This window comes from Megascapheus bottae, chromosome 17 (assembly GCF_031878675.1).
Source record: "Megascapheus bottae isolate mThoBot1 chromosome 17, mThoBot2.hap1, whole genome shotgun sequence".
Taxonomy (NCBI): domain Eukaryota; kingdom Metazoa; phylum Chordata; class Mammalia; order Rodentia; family Geomyidae; genus Megascapheus; species Megascapheus bottae.
Genome location: NC_143525.1, coordinates 24,562,505 through 24,579,454, shown reverse-complemented (window position 1 = coordinate 24,579,454; position 16,950 = coordinate 24,562,505). Strand labels below are relative to the sequence as shown.

Genomic DNA, 16,950 nt, shown 5'->3' with positions numbered 1-16,950 from the left:
TCTTGTGTCAAGGGACACATAAAAATAGGTGTCTCCTGGAAATAAATAAAAGAGGAAGGTGCAGCCTGTAAACTCTACCCACCCCTCTCCACCACCCAGGTAATCTACAGCTCAGACCCAGCTCACCCATTGAAAACTTTGAGGCTGGAAACCTTGGTCTTTGCCAGCTCTGACTGCAGAGTTCTCTCCTGTGACCATCTCCAAGGGAAAGGCGGCTGAGACAAAAAGTGGACCAGTTGTGCGTGAATTGTGGGTTTATTAGTTCTTAGCCCCGGACAGTGCACTACCAGGCCACAAGGCTGGCATTAGCAATGGAGCTTGAGCTGGCACTTACAGTTCCTACTCAGTCTTAGAGAGAGAGAGAGAGAGAGAGAGAGAGAGAGAGAGAGAGAGAGAGAGAGAGAGAGAGAGAGAGAGAGAGAGAGAGATCTCTGCCTCTCCAGGCCCCAGGGTCATACAGGGGTGGATATATAAGTCCTTATCATGATTTAAAAACACATCCTGGAAAAATAAACTTGTGCAAAAATTCCACTCTGGAGCCAGTGAGAAGTGGGTGGATAAGGTTGCTTTGTGGCTGACAGCCAGGATTTTCATTCCCAGAGGGACTTGACATCTCTCCTCCGTGTCTCTGTCCCAGGTTTCAGGACAACACGTAGACCTCCAGCAGGCTAGAGACGGCGTGCATGCGGTAGAAGATGCCGAAGGGCAGGCAGATGTTGACAATGGCTGCCCAGAGGGAGTAGCCGTAGAAGTCCACTTCCACTGTGTTGCTGAAATGAGGGCGGGCCCCGAAAGCAGGCATGATCCACAGCTGTGTGGAGAGAGGGGTGCATCACAAGGCATCCCAGAGTGCACCGGGGAGTCATCCCTGAGGGTTTTGCTGGGCTGTGACAGGCTAGGGGGTCCCTGAGCCCTCTAGTTTGGTTGGACAGGAAGACTAGGTGTCATGGTAAAGTGTCTGGCACTTTCTCAGGAGCTCAGCAGTGTGCCCCGTTAGTCTTGCTTGCTCATGACATCAGGTGCCCCAGGCTCACTCCTATAATTCTAGCTGCTCAGGAGGCTGAGAGCTGGAGGATCTTGGTTTGAGGCGAGCCCAGGGCAGAAAAATTCACTAGACTTCAGCTCCAAACATAACCAGCACAATGCAGGGCTGGAAATATGGCTCAAGTGGTAGAGCACTAGCCTAGAAAGCTGGAGACTTTGAGTTCAAACCCCAGTATCACCAAAAGAGATAGGGAGAGGGAGAGATGGGGAGAGAAGAAGAGAGGGAGGGAGGGAAGGAAGGAGGGAGAGAGAGGGAGAGGGAGAGGGAGAGGGAGAGGGAGAGGGAGAGGGAGAGGAGAGAGAGAGAGAGAGAGAGAGAGAGAGAGAGAGAGAGAGAGAGAGAGAGAGAGAGAGAGACTTCTTTACTTCTAGGTAATGGTTCTGCCTATTGTCCCTTTCCTTCCCTCTTTCAAGACACGTCTGTGACATGGAAGTTTCAATAAATGACATAGAAATTGCTACACACAGCTGGGTCTGCAGTTGGAGAGATGAACACATGGGAATGCTGGTGGCAGAATGAATCAGCAAGGGGGATCAAGGCATAGCCCAAGGTGCCCCCTCCAGCCCTCTGAGCTCTGCTTCTCCACCCTCTTGCTTCCTCTCTGCCCTCTTTCCAGACCTGGGAGGAAGATGAAGCAGAAACATGGTTGCATCCATCCTGGGTGATTAGGATGCGGGCTGTGAGACAAAGACCAGTGGCCTCAATAGAGGCTGTTCTCACCCTTGCCAATTAACCTTTCCAGTTGCATTGCAGCTCCCTAACCTGTTGGTTCTGTGAAATGGTGCTGTCAGAAATGACTCAGGCTCAGGTACCTGGAACAAGAATAGACTCCAGGGAGGTGGCTCTCAGCCTGTAATCCAGGCTTGGAGGAAGGTCTGGGTGGAGCCAGGGCTTGGGTGGGGGTTGGGGGTAGACTGGCACTAAAGCAGGACGAGATATAATGAGGTTTTAAACTGTATTGTCTCTACTTGGTAGGGTTGGAGATTGGTTGATCACATTTTTTTTTCTTTAAAATAACACTGACCACTGGAAGGCTCCCTCAGGGGGGTCACTGCACAGGAAGTTATCTGAGACCTCACTCAAAATACATCTCAATTGGGGCTGTTGATGTATTTCCTGTAGGTAGAATTTCACAAGGATAGAATTCACTCTGTGGATATTGTTTTCTAGTGGGATATACTCATATATATGTGTGTGTGTATATATATATAAAGTGTGTGTGTGTGTGTGTGTGTGTGTGTGTGTGTGTGTGTGTGTGTGTGTATGTGCTGGTCCTGGGGCTTGAGCTCAGGGCCTAAACACTGGCCTTGGGCCTTCTCAAGATAGAGCTCTACCACTTGAGCCACAGCACCACCACTTCTGACTTTTTCTATGTATGTTGTACTGAGGAATGGGTACCACTAGGCCAAACTCCCAACACACACACACACACACACACAAACACACACACACACACAAACACACACACGCATGCACACTCACACACACACACACACACATTTCCGTGATGAGGATCAAATCCAGGACTTCTGGAATGTTAGCTCATCATTTATTCTACCTCTTAGCTGTACCCCAGCCCCTAGGATATACTTGTATTTAGTTCATTTTCACATCAGGGATATCCTTCTAATGGGGTGTATAACCAAAAGCTCTGCTTCTTTGTTGGGTCAACTTTCACGAGCTTGTTTTTACTATTTAGGATATCACAACCGTCTCTTGGTATATGCAGAGTATTTGTGCTAAAACCCTCTATGCGTATCAGCATCTAAGAATACTCAAATCTTCTGCATAAAAATGGCACTGCACTTGCAGATGCTGATCATAATCCTCTCCTTTACTTTAAACCCTATCTTTACCACTCTATTCAAGATATGTAATACAATGTAGATGCTATATAGTTGTTACTGTATATATATATATATATATATATATTTTTTTTTTTTTTTTGCTGGTCCTGGGGCTTGAACTCAGAGGCTGAGCACTGTCCTTGGGCTTTCCTCAAGGTTAGCGCTCTATCACTTGAGCCACAGAAGCACTTCCAGCTTTTTTACTTTTTTTTTTTCTTCTGTGTATCTGGTACCAAGGAATTGAACCCAAGGCTTCATGCATGCTAGGCAAGCACTCTACCACTAGGCTCCATTCCTGGCCTTACATTATATCCTTTAGGGAATGATGACAATAGAAAAACTTTGCCTGTTCAGTATAGATGTAACTTTTTGATGGATCATGGGGCTTGAACCCTGGGCCTGGGCATTGTCCCTGAGCTCTTCAGCTAAAGGCTACTGCCCTACTCCTTGAGCCACAGCCCCACTTCCTGTTTTTTTAGTGATTAATTGGAGATAAGAATCTCATGTTCTTTAGTGCCTGGGCTGGCTTTGAACCATGATCCTCACATCTTAGCCTCCTAAGTAGCTAGGATTATGGACCTGAGCCACTGTACCTGGCATAACTTTTTGTTTGTGCCAGTACCAGGGCTTGAACTCCAGAACTTGCCTTCTCATTTTGTTTTCTTGCTCATGGCTTATCCCCACTTGAGCAATGCCTCCAATCCAGCATTTTGATGGTTAATTGGAGATCGGAATCTCCAGCTCTCTTGGTTTTGAACCACAATCTTCTGATCTAGCTAGGATTACAGGGTTCCCAGAGTCCAACCATGAATTTTTTTCCCTCAAGTGTTATCTGAGGGTTTGCTAAATCATGAGACAAGGGACCCACAGACAGAGGACTGCCTGTACCCACACATGTGTGTTTGTATACTAGAAGTTCCTATACTGAAGATAAGTGTGTGTGTGTGTGTGTGTGTGTGTGTGTGCACACGCATGTGTCTTTGCTAGTCATGGGGCTTGAACTCTGGGTCTGACACTGTCCCTGAGCTATTTTGTTCAAGGTGAGCTCTCTGCCACTTGAGCCACGCTTGTACTTTTGGCTTTTTTTGCTGGTTAATTGGAGAAAGGAGTCTTATGGATTTTCATGCCTGGGCTGGCTTCATCCTATGATCCTCAGATCTCCGCCTCCTGAGAAGCTAGGATTATAGATCATTTTTATAGTAAGGGGCATTTCTATGCAGGGTTGTAGTTGCATTAGGTTTGCCTTGCTATTGGAACGTACCTTCATTAGGCTGGTTTTTGTCCTGGGATGTTTCCAGCCAGCCAGTTTATTTGTACTGGGTGAAGCCTGTTGCTTTTAGTAGTTGACTTCAGCAAATCACCCGGGAGGGCGCGGCCGGCATCCCCACCCCCTTTCTGCCAGCCCCCACACTGCACACTGACAGACCACCCTAGCTCACACTTACGCTGCCGCTCTCCCATTACTTCCTGAAGGTGCTCCAATTTTTCTGAGAAGCAGGCAGGTCACAAGTTTCCAGGAGCAGTCACACCTCCCACATGGGAGTGAGGGCCCCCACCCTTCACATCAGCTCTCTGCTCCCTCTTACCTCCACCCAGCCTTCCCTGAGACCCCGAAAGCTCTGCCTGCTGCCTCTATGCCAGAGGGCTGGGATGTTATTGCGTGCTGTGTGAGATACCCTCTCTCATTCTGCGCCCATCCTAGGGAGCTATACGATTTTGGGGGTGAGCTGGGGGAAAGACAGAGAGAGGAAAACAAACCCACAGGACTAGCTTTCCTCTGCATCCCTTCCCCCACCCCTTCTCCTTCCTCTCCTCCCCCTCCCCCCAGCTACTCACGATCACATTGCAGAGGAGGAGGAACAGAGAAATGTCTTTTAGGCACCGGCGTCTCCAGTGGCCCCTGGGGGCCAACCTGATGGCCACTGTTTCCTGAGGACCTTCTAGATGAGGGCTGACTAGCCTGGGGGTAGGCGGGCAGGTAGGCAAGGTGTGGAGGGCATCCAGGTTGGCAAAGGTGAGGCCTTGGCAGGGCTCCTTGGAGGGCGTTTCCCGGGGCTCATCCCCCGGAGGGCCCCGGTGGAGGCTCTCAATGATGAACACATTCTGGAAGGTGTGCTGGGCGATCATGAGCAGGGCATGGGCCAGGTTGAGGCCACCCAGCAGGTCCCTGGGTGTGCCTACCACCACAGCCACGATGGAATAGTAGGAGATGGCGTACTGGCCCAGGGCAGCACCCATCAGCAGGCCCACATCCAGGGTGCGAGTGGGGTTCTTATGCTGGTCCATAGCCCGGCGGTCAAAACGGTAGATGACCGAGCCGCTCAGACTGACCAAGGTCATGAGTCCCAGACAGACGATATTGAAGCTGTAGTAGGTGACCAGGGCCTCCTGGGTGCGGCTCCCTTCTCCACTCACTTGAACTTCATAGATGATAAAGACTGCCAAGCCCACCACGAACAGCAGCAGGCCCAGGATGGGGCCGGCAAAGAAGGTCTCCCGGAAAAGGTCCACCCGGGATGGGGTGTGGCTGTGGCCATGGCTGGAGGTGAGCAGCCTGCCCACATTCTTCCACATGACGTACAGCATGGTGGAGGCGAAGAGGCTGTACTCGATGTTGAAGGGGTACAGGTAGAAGTATCCCTGCTGGAAGATCTTGCAGACGGCAGTGTCGCAAGAGCATGGGTCTTCTCCAACCGTGCTCCCAGTGCGCTCAGCTGTGGGGAGAGAGGAGGGAGGGAGCGGGCTGGACTTCCCTCTGATCCTAGATTCCCACCTGTGTAGGTAAGGACGGGGGTTCTTTCTGCCAATCACCACCATAGCAGCCCTGAGGCCTTAGCATGTTCATTCACTCCACAGTTACATACTGAGCACCTACTAGGTGTCAGGGAGTGGTGTAGGCCTGTAATCCCAGAGCTTGGGAGGATGAAGCAGCAGGGTTTTAAGTTCAAGGCTAGATGGAACTACATAGTACTTCCTTCCTCCTGCCACCCCCCGAAGCTGAACTACAGAACTGTCTACTTCCCTCATTCTAGCTCTTCAACCCCTTCCAGCAGGATCCTGGATCCTGGATCCCTGAGACAGGCAAAACCACTTCCCTGAATTGGTTTTCTTCACCCTCTGCATCATCTAGGCATCAGTTCTGTTGGGGGCTGGAGGCATGCTTTCTGCCCCTAGACCCTCCCATGTGGCAGGGAGTATGTCAGGGTCTTAGTATCTGGGCAATGGCTGTAGGGGATTCCCAGGGAAACCCACAAAACAGGACCAGGAGACTGTGGGCCCTGTCTTCCTTCACATAGCACATTGATGAAAAGCAGTGGACACTAGTGCGTGCATTTCAGGCCTTGGGCAAGCTACTTCACAACCATGCCATGCCTAGTTTCTGCATCTGTAAAACAGGAACTTCAGGATTTGAACTCAGGGGGGGCTTCGTGTTCTTGCTTAGCTTTTCCACTCAAAACTGGTGCTCTTGAGCCACACCCCCACTTTTGCTTTTGCTGGTTAATTGGAGATAAATCTCATGGACTTTTTTGCATAGGATGACTTTGAACTGTGATCCCTAGGTCTCAGCCTGAGTAGCTAGGATTACAGGCATAAATCACCATGCACAGCTAAAATGGAATCTTTTTTTCCCCCCAATCTTGGGGCTTGAACTCAGGGCTTGAGCATTGTCTTTGGGCTCTCCCAAGGCTAGAGCTCTACCACCTCAGCCACAGCACCACTTCTGGCTTTTTCCTATGTATGTGGTATCGAGGAATCAAACCTGGGTCTTTATGTATGCTAGGCAAATACTCTACTACTAGGCCAAACTCCAGGCCCCTGGAATCTTAATAGTATCTATTGCCAAGGGAAATTGTGAAGGTTAGACAGGGTGTTCCATAACCTTAGCACTGGGTGCGACTTAGGTTGGTAAGTCATCACTGCTATCTCCATGATGGATTGACTATTTGTCATTTCTCTTTCCCAGGCTGTCCTGTGTGACCCCAAGTTCCATTCTACCTCATTTTCTCAATTGGTCCAGATCAGATCGGCCTTCCCTTTTCTTCTAGGGGCCTGGGACCCTCTCTGGTGGCACGGAGAGCTCCATGGTAGAGCACAGGCTAAGAAGATCTGCCCTCTTGCTCCTTGTCATGTCTATGCATATGTGTGGGGCAGCGCTGGAGTGGGAGGAGGGCCCCTGGTTTCTGCCTTTGCCTCCATACCTTTGTGAGGGCATGGCTGACTGACTATAAATGCACCAAGGCCCACCCAAGGCCAGGCAGCGACAGGTCACGGTGGAGGAGGAACTCACAGTCAGAGGTGAGGCGGGTGTGGCTGGCGTTGCTGTGAGCACTGCTGTAGGAGTGAGCCTGGTGCACGGATTCATCCACCACGGCCGCCATCCAGATGGCCAGGTTGGTTGTGAGGGTGAACATGAGCCCACACCTGTTAGGGGGATGGGAGACCAGATACGCAGGAAGCTTTGGCTCCTCCTGTGTCCCTGGTAGGACAGGGCTTTAGGGAGCTCTCCCGAGAGACAGAGGGGAATGCAAAAGGTCTGTTCATAGAGAAGAGAAAAGCTCAGCTGTATGGGGATGCCATCACACAGAGATTCCAGGTATTTCCAGAGGCTCAGCTCCCACCAATCCCTCCCTGGGAAGGGAGGCCACTGGGGACTGGACATCACATTGACAAAATGGAAGCAGTAGGGGGGATGTGGGGGTAGGGGTAAGGAGGAGGCTTGGCTGAGACCCAATCTGGGGAGCAGACAGAGGAGCTACACCTAAGCTGGACAGCTCTCCGCCTTGGAAGAACCCTGTGGCTTCAGATATTGGGCTCTGGGTCTCACCGTGTCAGGTCCAGGTGGATGTGAATGCAGTCTTTAGCAGAGACCCAGAGAAAGTAAGTCTATATTGAGAGAGAGGAAGAGTCATTATCCTGAGGGGGGCTAGATTCCTAATTCATATTTGGTCTACCTGTGGAGCCCTTATACTAATTGATCTGGTTTGTTTTAACTTTACAAAAGGAGACAGGGAACGTTTTCCATAATAGTACAGTTTGTACAAAAGAAGTGGTTCTCAAGCCAGGTACTAGTAGCTCACATTTGTAATCCTAGCTACTGAGGAGGTTGAGATCTGAAGATCATGGTTCAAAGCCAGTCCAGGCAGGAAAGTTTGTGAGCTCTTATCTCCAATTACTATCAAGAAACTAGAAGTGGCACTATGGCTCAAGTGGTTGAGCACTAGCCTTAAGCAATTAAAGCTCAGGGATAGCACCCAGGCCCTTCGTTCAAGCCCCAGGATCACCACCACTGCCAAAACAAGTGGTTCTCTATTCCTTAAAGGTGGCAAAATGTCACTTGTGAAACTCTCTGGTAAGGCCAGGGAATGGTGGCTCATGCCTGTAATACTAACTTCTCTGGAGACTGAGACCTAAGGATCAAGGTTCAAAGCCAGCCTGAGCAGGAAAGTGCAGGGAACTCTTATCTCCAATTGACTACCAAAAGCCAGAAGTGGAGCCATGGCTCAAGTAATAAAATCAAGCTTTGAGTACAAAAGTTCAGGGACAGAGTCCAGGATTGAGTTCAAGCCCCAGGACCAACTGGCACAAACACAAAAACATGGAACCTGATTGAAAAATCCTAGTTATCAGCTACCCTGTCTCCTAAACAAACAGGTCACAGCCATAGCATGACCCTGGTCTAAGACTGATGTCCTCTGGGGACCCACGGAGGGCATGTCAGGTTCCAGAGGCAGGGGCTGGTATCACAACTCACACCTCCTAAGTGTTGACTACTGGCACTGCTTGGTTTGAAATAAAGTCGAGGTGCCTCTAGGCCGGAGCTCACATTTAGATATGACTTAATTACTCAGTGCTTCCATGTTTATGGACTCATGATTTTCACCTCTGTCCTATCCCATTTACTTAATGGCTCAGGGTGGAAGGAGGTGACGATTCCAGTCTCCTGATTCCTTGCCAGGCAAGTCATGGCTCTTTTCCATCACACTCAAGGACATGCCTCCCAACCCACCTGGACAATGACAAACACAGCCTGGATGATGGGGTGCAGGATCTTGATGGCTGACTGGCACTCAAAGAAACTGGAGTAGTAGCCAGTCTTGAAGACGTCCATGACGAGAGTGCAGATTCCAAACAGGACCAGTCCGCCTGGGGATTGGGTGGGGGGGATCAGCAGGGTGATAGCCATGTTTCAGAGAGGAAGCTGAGCAGAGGACAGACCCTCAGGATGTGTGTGTGGGGGGGGGGGGCTGACTGGGTGGCTGTAGTGAATGGTAAGCTAGCTGGGTGGATGAATGGATGAATTGGGAGGACGGGAGGGTAGATGAATGGATGGATGGACACAAATGGGCCCGATGGGTGGAGTGAAAGATGAATGGGTAGATAGAAGGATGAATGCATGAATGGATAGATGAATGGATGGGCTGAGGGGATGGATAGATGGTTGAATGGATGGATGAGTGGATGGATAAATGAATGTGTGAACATGTAAATGGGTCAATGGATAGATTGAAAGATGAAGGGGTAGATGGATGGATAAGTGAATGGATGGATAAACAGATGGGCAGATAGGCTGGGAAGGTGGACGGTTGGGTAGGTGGGAGAATGGATGAAGGGATGGGTGAACATATAAATGGGCCAATAGGTAGACTGAAAGATGGATGGATGAGTGAATGGATGGCTAGATAAATGGCAGATGGGCTGGGAAGAGGGATGAATAGATGGGAGGGTGGGAGAGTAGATGAATGGATGGATGGGTATATGAATGGGCCAATGGATGGACTGAAAGATGGATGGATGAATGAATGCATGAACAAATAGGTGGAAGATGGATGGGGAGGTTGGGAAGATGGATGGATGGATGAATAGGGGAATGGAGTGGATAAAAAAAATTAAGGGCTAGATGTTAAGTGGCAAGTGTTACTGGGGTGGGTGGATGGATGGTGGTTTTATGTCTACTTCCTTAGAGGTGCATGGACAAGACACAGGGTTCTAGATAGGATCTGTTCCGAGGTGATGTTGTCTGTCCTGCTCCCCATCAGAGGGTTCCCCAGTCCTTAGAAGCTTAGCACTCAGAGGCTCATGCTAGCCCTCCAAATGCCAGGCTTAAGTCCCTTGCCCTTTCCTCGATCCCATCCCACCTCAGTGGACGCACTCATTCTCAGCTCTCCAGCCCAACACCATTCTGCAGGACCTCAAGAGCCCCAGCCTGCAGCTTCGCGCCATGCCCACCCCACTTCTGCCCCCTCCTCCCTGCACCTCGGAGCCAGATGGGGCCGGCATGGGCGTCCAGGTAGGGCACCGCGTCTGGGCAGCGCGCGCTGCGCAGGAGGTAGAAAAGGATCCAGAGCACCGCCAGCAGCATCATGGCGGTGAGCAGAGCGAAGACGTCCGTGTCGTACACCGCCACCTTGTTGAAGGCGCCGCCGGTGATGAGGGTGCAGGCCAGCAGGAGCACGTTCACCGCCAGCAGCACCGACAGCAGCCGGCCGCCCTTCTTCCACACCTCTCGGGGGCCCCTCTGTGGGGCCGCTGGGCTCTCTTTGGGGCCTCGGGCCAGCTCCTCTGACATGGTGGGAACGAATGGAGGCGGTCAGGGGGCCTTACTGCAGGGGAAGAGCGGGCAGGACTGCAGGTCAGTCTCGAGGGCTCTCATTCGTTCTTCTTCTTATCCTTGAATGTGGGGACCCGAGGAGTTCCTGACTGGAGAATGGGGGCTGGAGGGGGTGCTGGGGAAGGAGGAGGAGGGAGAGGATGAAGACAAAGAAAGGAGGAACGAGAAAGGAGGAGGAGGAAAATAAGGAAGAGGAGGAAGAAAAAGAGGAGGACAAGGAGGAGAAGAAGGAGGGAAATGGAAATGGGAAGGGGAGGAGGAAGAGGAGGAAGAAGAAGAGGAGGAGGAGGAAGGGGAGGAGGAGAGAGAAGGGAAGAGAGAAGAAGAGGAGGAGGAGGAGGAAGGGGAAGAGGAGGAAGGGGAGAAGAAGAGAGAAGAAGGGAAGAGAGAAGAAGAGGAGGAGGATGGAAATGGCAACAGGAAGGGGAAGAGGAAGAGGAGGAGGAGAGAGAAGAGGAAAGAAGAAGAGGAGGAGGAGGAAGAAAAGAAGAGGAGGAAGAGGAGGAGAGAGAATAAAAGAGAGAAGGAGGAGGAGGAGGAGGAGGGGAATGGAAATGGGAAGGGGAGGAGGAGGAGGAAGAAGAAGAGGAGGAGGAGGAGGAAGGGGAAGAGGAGAGAGAAGAGAAGAGAGAAGAAGAAGAGGAGGAGGAGGAGGAGAAAGGGGAGAAGGGAAGAGAGAAGAAGAAGAGGAGGAGGAGGAGGAGAAAGGGGAGAAGAAGGGAAGAGAGAAGAAGAGGAGGAGGAGGAGGAGGAGAATGGAAATGGCAACGGGAAGGGGAAGAGGAAGAGGAGGAGGAAAGAGAAGAGGAAAGAAGAAGAGGAGGAGGAAGAAGAAAAGAAGAGGAGGAAGAGGAGGAGAGAGAATGAAAGAGAGGAGGAGGAGGAGGAGGAGGAGGAAGGAAAGCCTACATCTCCCCTGCTCTAGGAAGACATAGGCTGACCCCGTCCTTCTTTAGAGTCCCACTTCCCAAATCTGACACCTCGGTGTCGGGAGGCAGGTACCTGGCTGGGCAGGACACCGGCTTGGAGTTGGGGGTCAGGCGGTGGAGAGCGTCTCCTCTCTCCTACTCCAGGCTGGACGGGTGCTTTATACCCCAGGGGGCAGGATGATTTACAGCTGCAAGAGCCGGGCTCCATAAACCTCTCAGTCCCGCTCACATGATCCATCTTTTCTCCGAGCTGAATTTCGGGAAGAGAGCGTGAAAGCCAGATAAGGAAAGATTTATATTTACCTATTAAGAACGCTTCACCCCCCACACACCCTGCCTCGTTACCTCCCCTCCTGCCCTGCGACACCCAGAGGGCATCCGGCTCCCCGCGCCCACCGCGCCCCGGTGCGCCCACCGCGCCCTGGCGCGCCCGGACTGTGCACCCCTCCCCCAGCTGATGCCCAAGAGACAGCTCTCCCCCCTCCCCCGCCTCGTTTCCCACTCCACCTTTGATCCCAGCTGGATCAGGCCGGATCAGGCCACCGGTTCCCCTTTCCCCCCACCTGCCCTCAGGGCGATGGAAGTTCCCTCTACCTCCCTCCCTGCCCGCCCCTCGCCGCTCTTCTAGGACGCGAAGTTCCCACGCGCAGCGCCCGGCCCTCTAGCGCGCCCTGCCCAGCGCGGAGCTCCTCCACACGGAGCTCCAGAGCGGTCTTCACGCCTCTCCGGACCCCCACCTCCATCAGTCATCCTTCTCAGCCTTTGGCCCAACAGCTGGCGGGTGGAGAAAGCGGGATGCACAGCGCGGGAGCGCTAGTGAGCCGGGGACACCCCAAACTGTCCCCGAGCTGGGCCTCGGAGGTGAGGGGCGCTGGGGCACTTCTGGATGTCACCTGGGTCGGCTCAGTGCACGGAGAGGAGGGGCATTTAGGACCCAGGGGAAGCCCGGGGGCGGCTCCCTGCGCCCCGGGAAGTCCTCCCCCCCCCCCATCCCCAGCTCAAATGTCCTGGTAAGGACCAGCCAACCAGCCGCGGCTCTGGCGCTCCGCACCCTCCATCTGCGGCGGCCGCAGGGGCTGGCGGCCCTGGCCCGCGCCGGGCCCCCTCCCCTAAGCCCATGCCTCAGCCCTAACCCTGCTGCCCTCCCCCTCGGGGGGCATTTCCCTGTGGCCCCTCCCCACCCTGTAAGTCAGGCGCCATGAACGACCAGTACCACCGGGCGGCTCGGGATGGCTACCTAGAGCTCCTCAAGGAGGCCACCAGGAAGGAGCTAAATGCCCCCGACGAGGATGGCATGACCCCCACCCTCTGGGCTGCGTACCATGGCAACCTGGAGTCCTTGCGCCTCATCGTGAGCCGTGGGTGAGTTTGCTGGGGTGGGAAGGGGAGGGGGTATCCCGGTATCCTAGGACTCCATGGCACATTTACCCCTCCTCTGAGCTGGACCCTTCTCCTGTCCCAAGCGGGGACCTGGAAGCCAGGCAGGCATGAGGGAGGTACAGCAGAGGCTGTGACATTGGTGCCCTGGGTGTGGGGCTGGGAGGAGAGGAACTGGGATGGGGGAGTCCATGGTTGTGCAGGGTGGGAGACCAGGGTGGGAGGAGTCTTCTGGGGAGGGCACTAGGGAAAAAGAGTGAAGGGCTAGGTGGGAACCAGAGAGAAGGTGGGAAAGTCTCAGAGAGCCCCCAAGTGAGGCCTAGGGAGGAGGGGGTCCTGGCTGCTCACTCCTCAACCAAGGAACCACAGGTCTTTCATAGCCAGCACCCAAGCCCCCCACAAGCTGAGTCTCACTACCCCCCTCCATTCTTATGTCCAGGATTTATGGGTGCTGTCCCCAGTACCAAATGCCACTGCTCTATCTACTCCATTAACTCTCCCAGTGGCCATCCCCCACAGCAGGACCCAGCTTTGCACTGGGGGACTGTGATGTGCTAAGGGGCTTCTGTCCCCCATCCTCTCTCTGGAGTCATCCTGCTGGAAAGTCAGGCCCCAGAGTCTAGCTAACTTTGGTGACTGGAGGTAGCAGCAACTGAGGGATGCAAGTCCAGGGCCAGCCAAGTAGTTAAAGGACTAAGTCACAGTACTGGATCCTACCCCCCCATACACACACCAGTGTAAATAAGTGCCCTGGCCACCCATGTTAACCTGGATAGGAAAAGTTGAGGAAGAGATGTCTTAGGAGGGTTCATATAAATGTCTCAGGTCCCAGAGAGAAAAGGGGCAGGGCTGTGGCCTGAGTCTGCGTGGTGTGTGTGTGTGTGTGTGTGTGTGTGTGTGTGTAAGACACCCCCCCCCCGACTCTACCTCTGTGACTACTCCTTGGGCAGTCAGAGCAGTCAACTGCTAGCTCCTTGTTCCAAGAAGGCCCGACACTGTGGCTGGTTGCCTACCTCTTCATCAGAGAGACTCATGGGAGTCTGGAGGGGAAGAGGGCTCTTCCTAGGTGCCCCAAGTCCTGTGGAGATGAGGATGGTGCTCAGTGGGTGTGGGTCTGTGTGTACACTCTCCTGAGAACTTGGCAATCACAGGGACAGCGGGGCAGGGGGGAGTGAGGAGAAATGCCGAGACAAGGGAGTGATTCATCCCAAAGTCTGTGGTGGCCTCATGCTCTCATTAGTGTGGGATAAGAGCCCAGTGCTAGGTACCCAGAAGGTGGCAGAGGCTGCCCAGGGGGGAGGACCCACGGATAGAGCCTGGTATGGAGAGTATAGGATGGGAGGGGGTGCTGTTGGCACTCCTCCAGCCAAGCCGCCAGCCTCACATGGCTTCTGCTGGAGCAAGGTGGTTAGGCTGCCAACCCTCCTCCTCCTCTTTAGTCCTGGCTGCCCCTTCAGTCCCCTCCTGGCCCAGGCCAAGACCCAACACCTGCTCTAACACTGGCTTTGCCAGGTCTGGCCCTGCTCCCTGCAGACTTGGCCGTGTCCACTGTCAGCAAGCACTCACATTCTCATACACTCACCCAGGCTCGGGCCCAGTGCACACCACCCCCCTCCTCCCCTTTCACAGCCACCCTAGAACACATGGCCACGCTCACCATCACACCTGCCCAGAGACCCAGACTCGGCCCTGGCCCACCACCTCTCTGGGCCAGTTCCTCGCTGGGCCCCATGAATAATTCACTTCTTTCTCTCTGAGCATCAAATATTTATCCCCTTAGATTCCCAGCCCTCAGCTCCCTTGGGGAAGGCCCCGCCCAGGCCCCGCCTCCCGCGTGGCCACACCCACGGTAGGCGGGGCCACATTCCTTGGCCTTCCTCCCAGCGGTTCCGCTTGGTGTCTCCCGGGAGTCAGAGGGGAGGTCTCAGTCCCATGGGTTCTTTAGGGGATGCCTTGCTTATGGGGGGAGGCTCAGGGAAGTTGGGGGTCCTCCTTCCCTTGCTCCAGTTCCCCCCCCTTCCACCTTCCTTCCATCTCCAGCCAGAACGGTCCCCCTCCCCGGCTAATCGCGGTTCTCCACGTGTTTTGTGGTCCCCGCAGGGGCGATCCGGACAAGTGTGACATCTGGGGCAACACCCCCCTGCACCTGGCAGCTTCCAATGGCCACCTGCACTGCCTGTCCTTCCTGGTGTCCTTCGGGGCCAACATCTGGTGCCTGGACAATGACTACCACACGCCTCTGGACATGGCGGCCATGAAGGGCCACATGGAGTGCGTGCGCTACCTGGACTCCATCGCGGCCAAGCAGAGCAGCCTCAGCCCCAAGCTGGTGGGCAAACTGAAGGACAAGGCCTTCCGAGAGGCGGAGCGGCGCATCCGCGAGTGCGCCAAGCTGCAGCGCAAGCACCACGAGCGCATGGAGCGGCGCTACCGGCGCGAGCTGGCCGAGCGCTCGGACGCGCTCAGCTTCTCCAGCCTCACGTCCAGCACGCTGAGCCGCCGGGTGCAGCATCTGACCCTGGGCAGCCAGCTGCCCTACTCGCAGGCCACGCTGCACGGCACCGCCAAGGGCAAGACCAAGATCCAGAAGAAGCTGGAGCGGCGCAAGCAGGGCGGCGAGGGCACCTTCAAGGTCTCCGAGGACGGTCGCAAAAGCGTCCGCTCCCTCTCCGGGGTGCAGCTGGGCAGCGACGTGATGTTCGTGCGCCAGGGCCCCTACGCCAACGCCAAGGAGTGGGGGGGCCGCGCCCCGCTCCGGGACATGTTCCTCTCGGATGAGGACAGCGTCTCCCGTGCCACGCTGGCGCCCGAGCCTGCCCACTCGGAGGTCAGCACCGACTCAGGCCACGACTCTCTGTTTACCCGCCCGGGTCTGGGCACCATGGTATTCCGCAGGAACTACATGAGCAGCGGGCTGCACGGGCTGGGCCGGGAGGATGGAGGCCTGGATGGGGCGGGCACGCTGCGGGGTCGGCTGCGGAGCTCACCCAGCCTAGACGACGACAGCCTGGGCAGTGCCAATAGCCTGCAGGACCGCAGCTGCGGGGACGAGCTGCCCTGGGACGAGCTGGACTTGGGGCTGGACGAAGACCTGGAGCCCGAGACCAGCCCACTCGAGACCTTCCTGGCCTCCCTGCACATGGAGGACTTCACCCCACTCCTGCGGCAGGAGAAGATTGACCTGGAGGCGCTGATGCTGTGTTCCGACCTGGACCTTCGCAGCATCAGCGTCCCCTTGGGGCCCCGGAAGAAGATCATGGGGGCTGTACGCAGGAGGAGGCAGGCGCTGGAGCGCCCGGCCGCCCTGGAGGACACAGAACTGTGAGTGCCAGGGTAGGGTGGGGAAACGTGTGGAGGTTTCCCTGGAGGAGGGGGATCTGACTTTTCGGGACTGGGAGGGGGCTAATACCATGGTATGTGTGTGTGGATGGCGTAAACTCGAGGCCTAGGCATTATCCCTAAGCTTTTTCTTTTCCTTCCCTCTCAAGGGTGGTGCTCTACCACTTGAGCTGTACCTCCTCCTCCAGCTTTTTGTGGTTGATTGGAGATAAGAGTCTCACAGACTTTCCTGCCCCTGCCTCGAAACCACAATCAGCAGAGTAGCTAGGATCACAGGCATGAGCCCTTGGCACATAGCAACACAATATTTTGCAAAAGCTAAGCTGCCACTATTAATTACAAGAAGCTCCACTCTTTATTACATTTATCATGGACTCAGATAAAGAAGCTGCCAGTTTAATGACTGGAAGCTGTCCTTTTTGAGATGTGTGTGTGTATGTGTGTGTGCATGTGCCACAACTCAGGGCCTCTAACTTTCACATGGCTTTTTCCTTCCTTCCTTTCTTCCTACCCTCTTTCCTTCCTTCCTTCCTTCCTATCTCTCAAGCCTGGTACTCTACTACTTGAGCCACATTTCTACTTCTGACTTTTTTGCTGATCAGAGGTAAGGACTCTCACAGACATTTCTGTCTGGGCTAGCTTCGAACTTTGATCCTCAGATCTCTGTTTCCTAAGTAGGTAGGCATAAGCCACTGGTTCCCGCTTCTGGAGGCTGTCTTAGCTCATGTGCAAGGCATCTTAATGCGGGAGATATCAACATGTGGCACAATGGGCATATTAGTGCTAATGAAATTCTGTGGTCAT

The 16,950-nt window shown here is 54.1% G+C and overlaps 2 protein-coding genes across 2 annotated transcripts; one reads left to right on the top strand and one right to left on the bottom strand.

Annotated features, from left to right (window-relative positions):
• Positions 1 to 250: 250 nt before the first annotated feature.
• Otop2 (otopetrin 2) lies at positions 251 to 13,822 on the bottom strand. The gene is made up of 8 exons (XM_090351650.1): positions 13,735 to 13,822; positions 11,504 to 11,680; positions 10,147 to 10,493; positions 8,900 to 9,036; positions 7,718 to 7,776; positions 7,156 to 7,314; positions 4,729 to 5,590; positions 251 to 811 (listed from the first exon to the last, which is right to left on the bottom strand). Exons 3-8 carry the CDS (start codon positions 10,457 to 10,459, stop codon positions 641 to 643), a joined length of 1,701 nt encoding a protein of 566 aa, XP_090207776.1. The 5' UTR covers positions 10,460 to 10,493; positions 11,504 to 11,680; positions 13,735 to 13,822; the 3' UTR covers positions 251 to 640.
• Positions 12,629 to 16,132, top strand: Ush1g (USH1 protein network component sans). The gene is made up of 2 exons (XM_090351649.1): positions 12,629 to 12,792; positions 14,908 to 16,132. The coding sequence occupies exons 1-2, from the start codon at positions 12,629 to 12,631 to the stop codon at positions 16,130 to 16,132; spliced, it is 1,389 nt and encodes a 462-aa protein (XP_090207775.1).
• The last annotated feature ends 818 nt before the right edge of the window (positions 16,133 to 16,950 follow it).

Bases quoted from the DNA above. Each gene is read 5' to 3' on its own strand.
- Ush1g (XM_090351649.1), top strand. From the start codon at position 12,629: ATGAACGACCAGTACCACCGGGCGGCTCGGGATGGCTACCTAGAGCTC. The intron at 12,793-14,907 runs GTGAGTTTGCTG...TGGTCCCCGCAG, and splicing joins CGCCTCATCGTGAGCCGTGG to GGGCGATCCGGACAAGTGTG.
- Otop2 (XM_090351650.1), bottom strand. From the start codon at position 10,459: ATGTCAGAGGAGCTGGCCCGAGGCCCCAAAGAGAGCCCAGCGGCCCCA. The intron at 7,315-7,717 runs GTGAGACCCAGA...TCCCCCTAACAG, and splicing joins ATCCACCTGGACCTGACACG to GTGTGGGCTCATGTTCACCC. The intron at 812-4,728 runs GTGAGTAGCTGG...CTCTCCACACAG, and splicing joins TCCTCCTCTGCAATGTGATC to CTGTGGATCATGCCTGCTTT.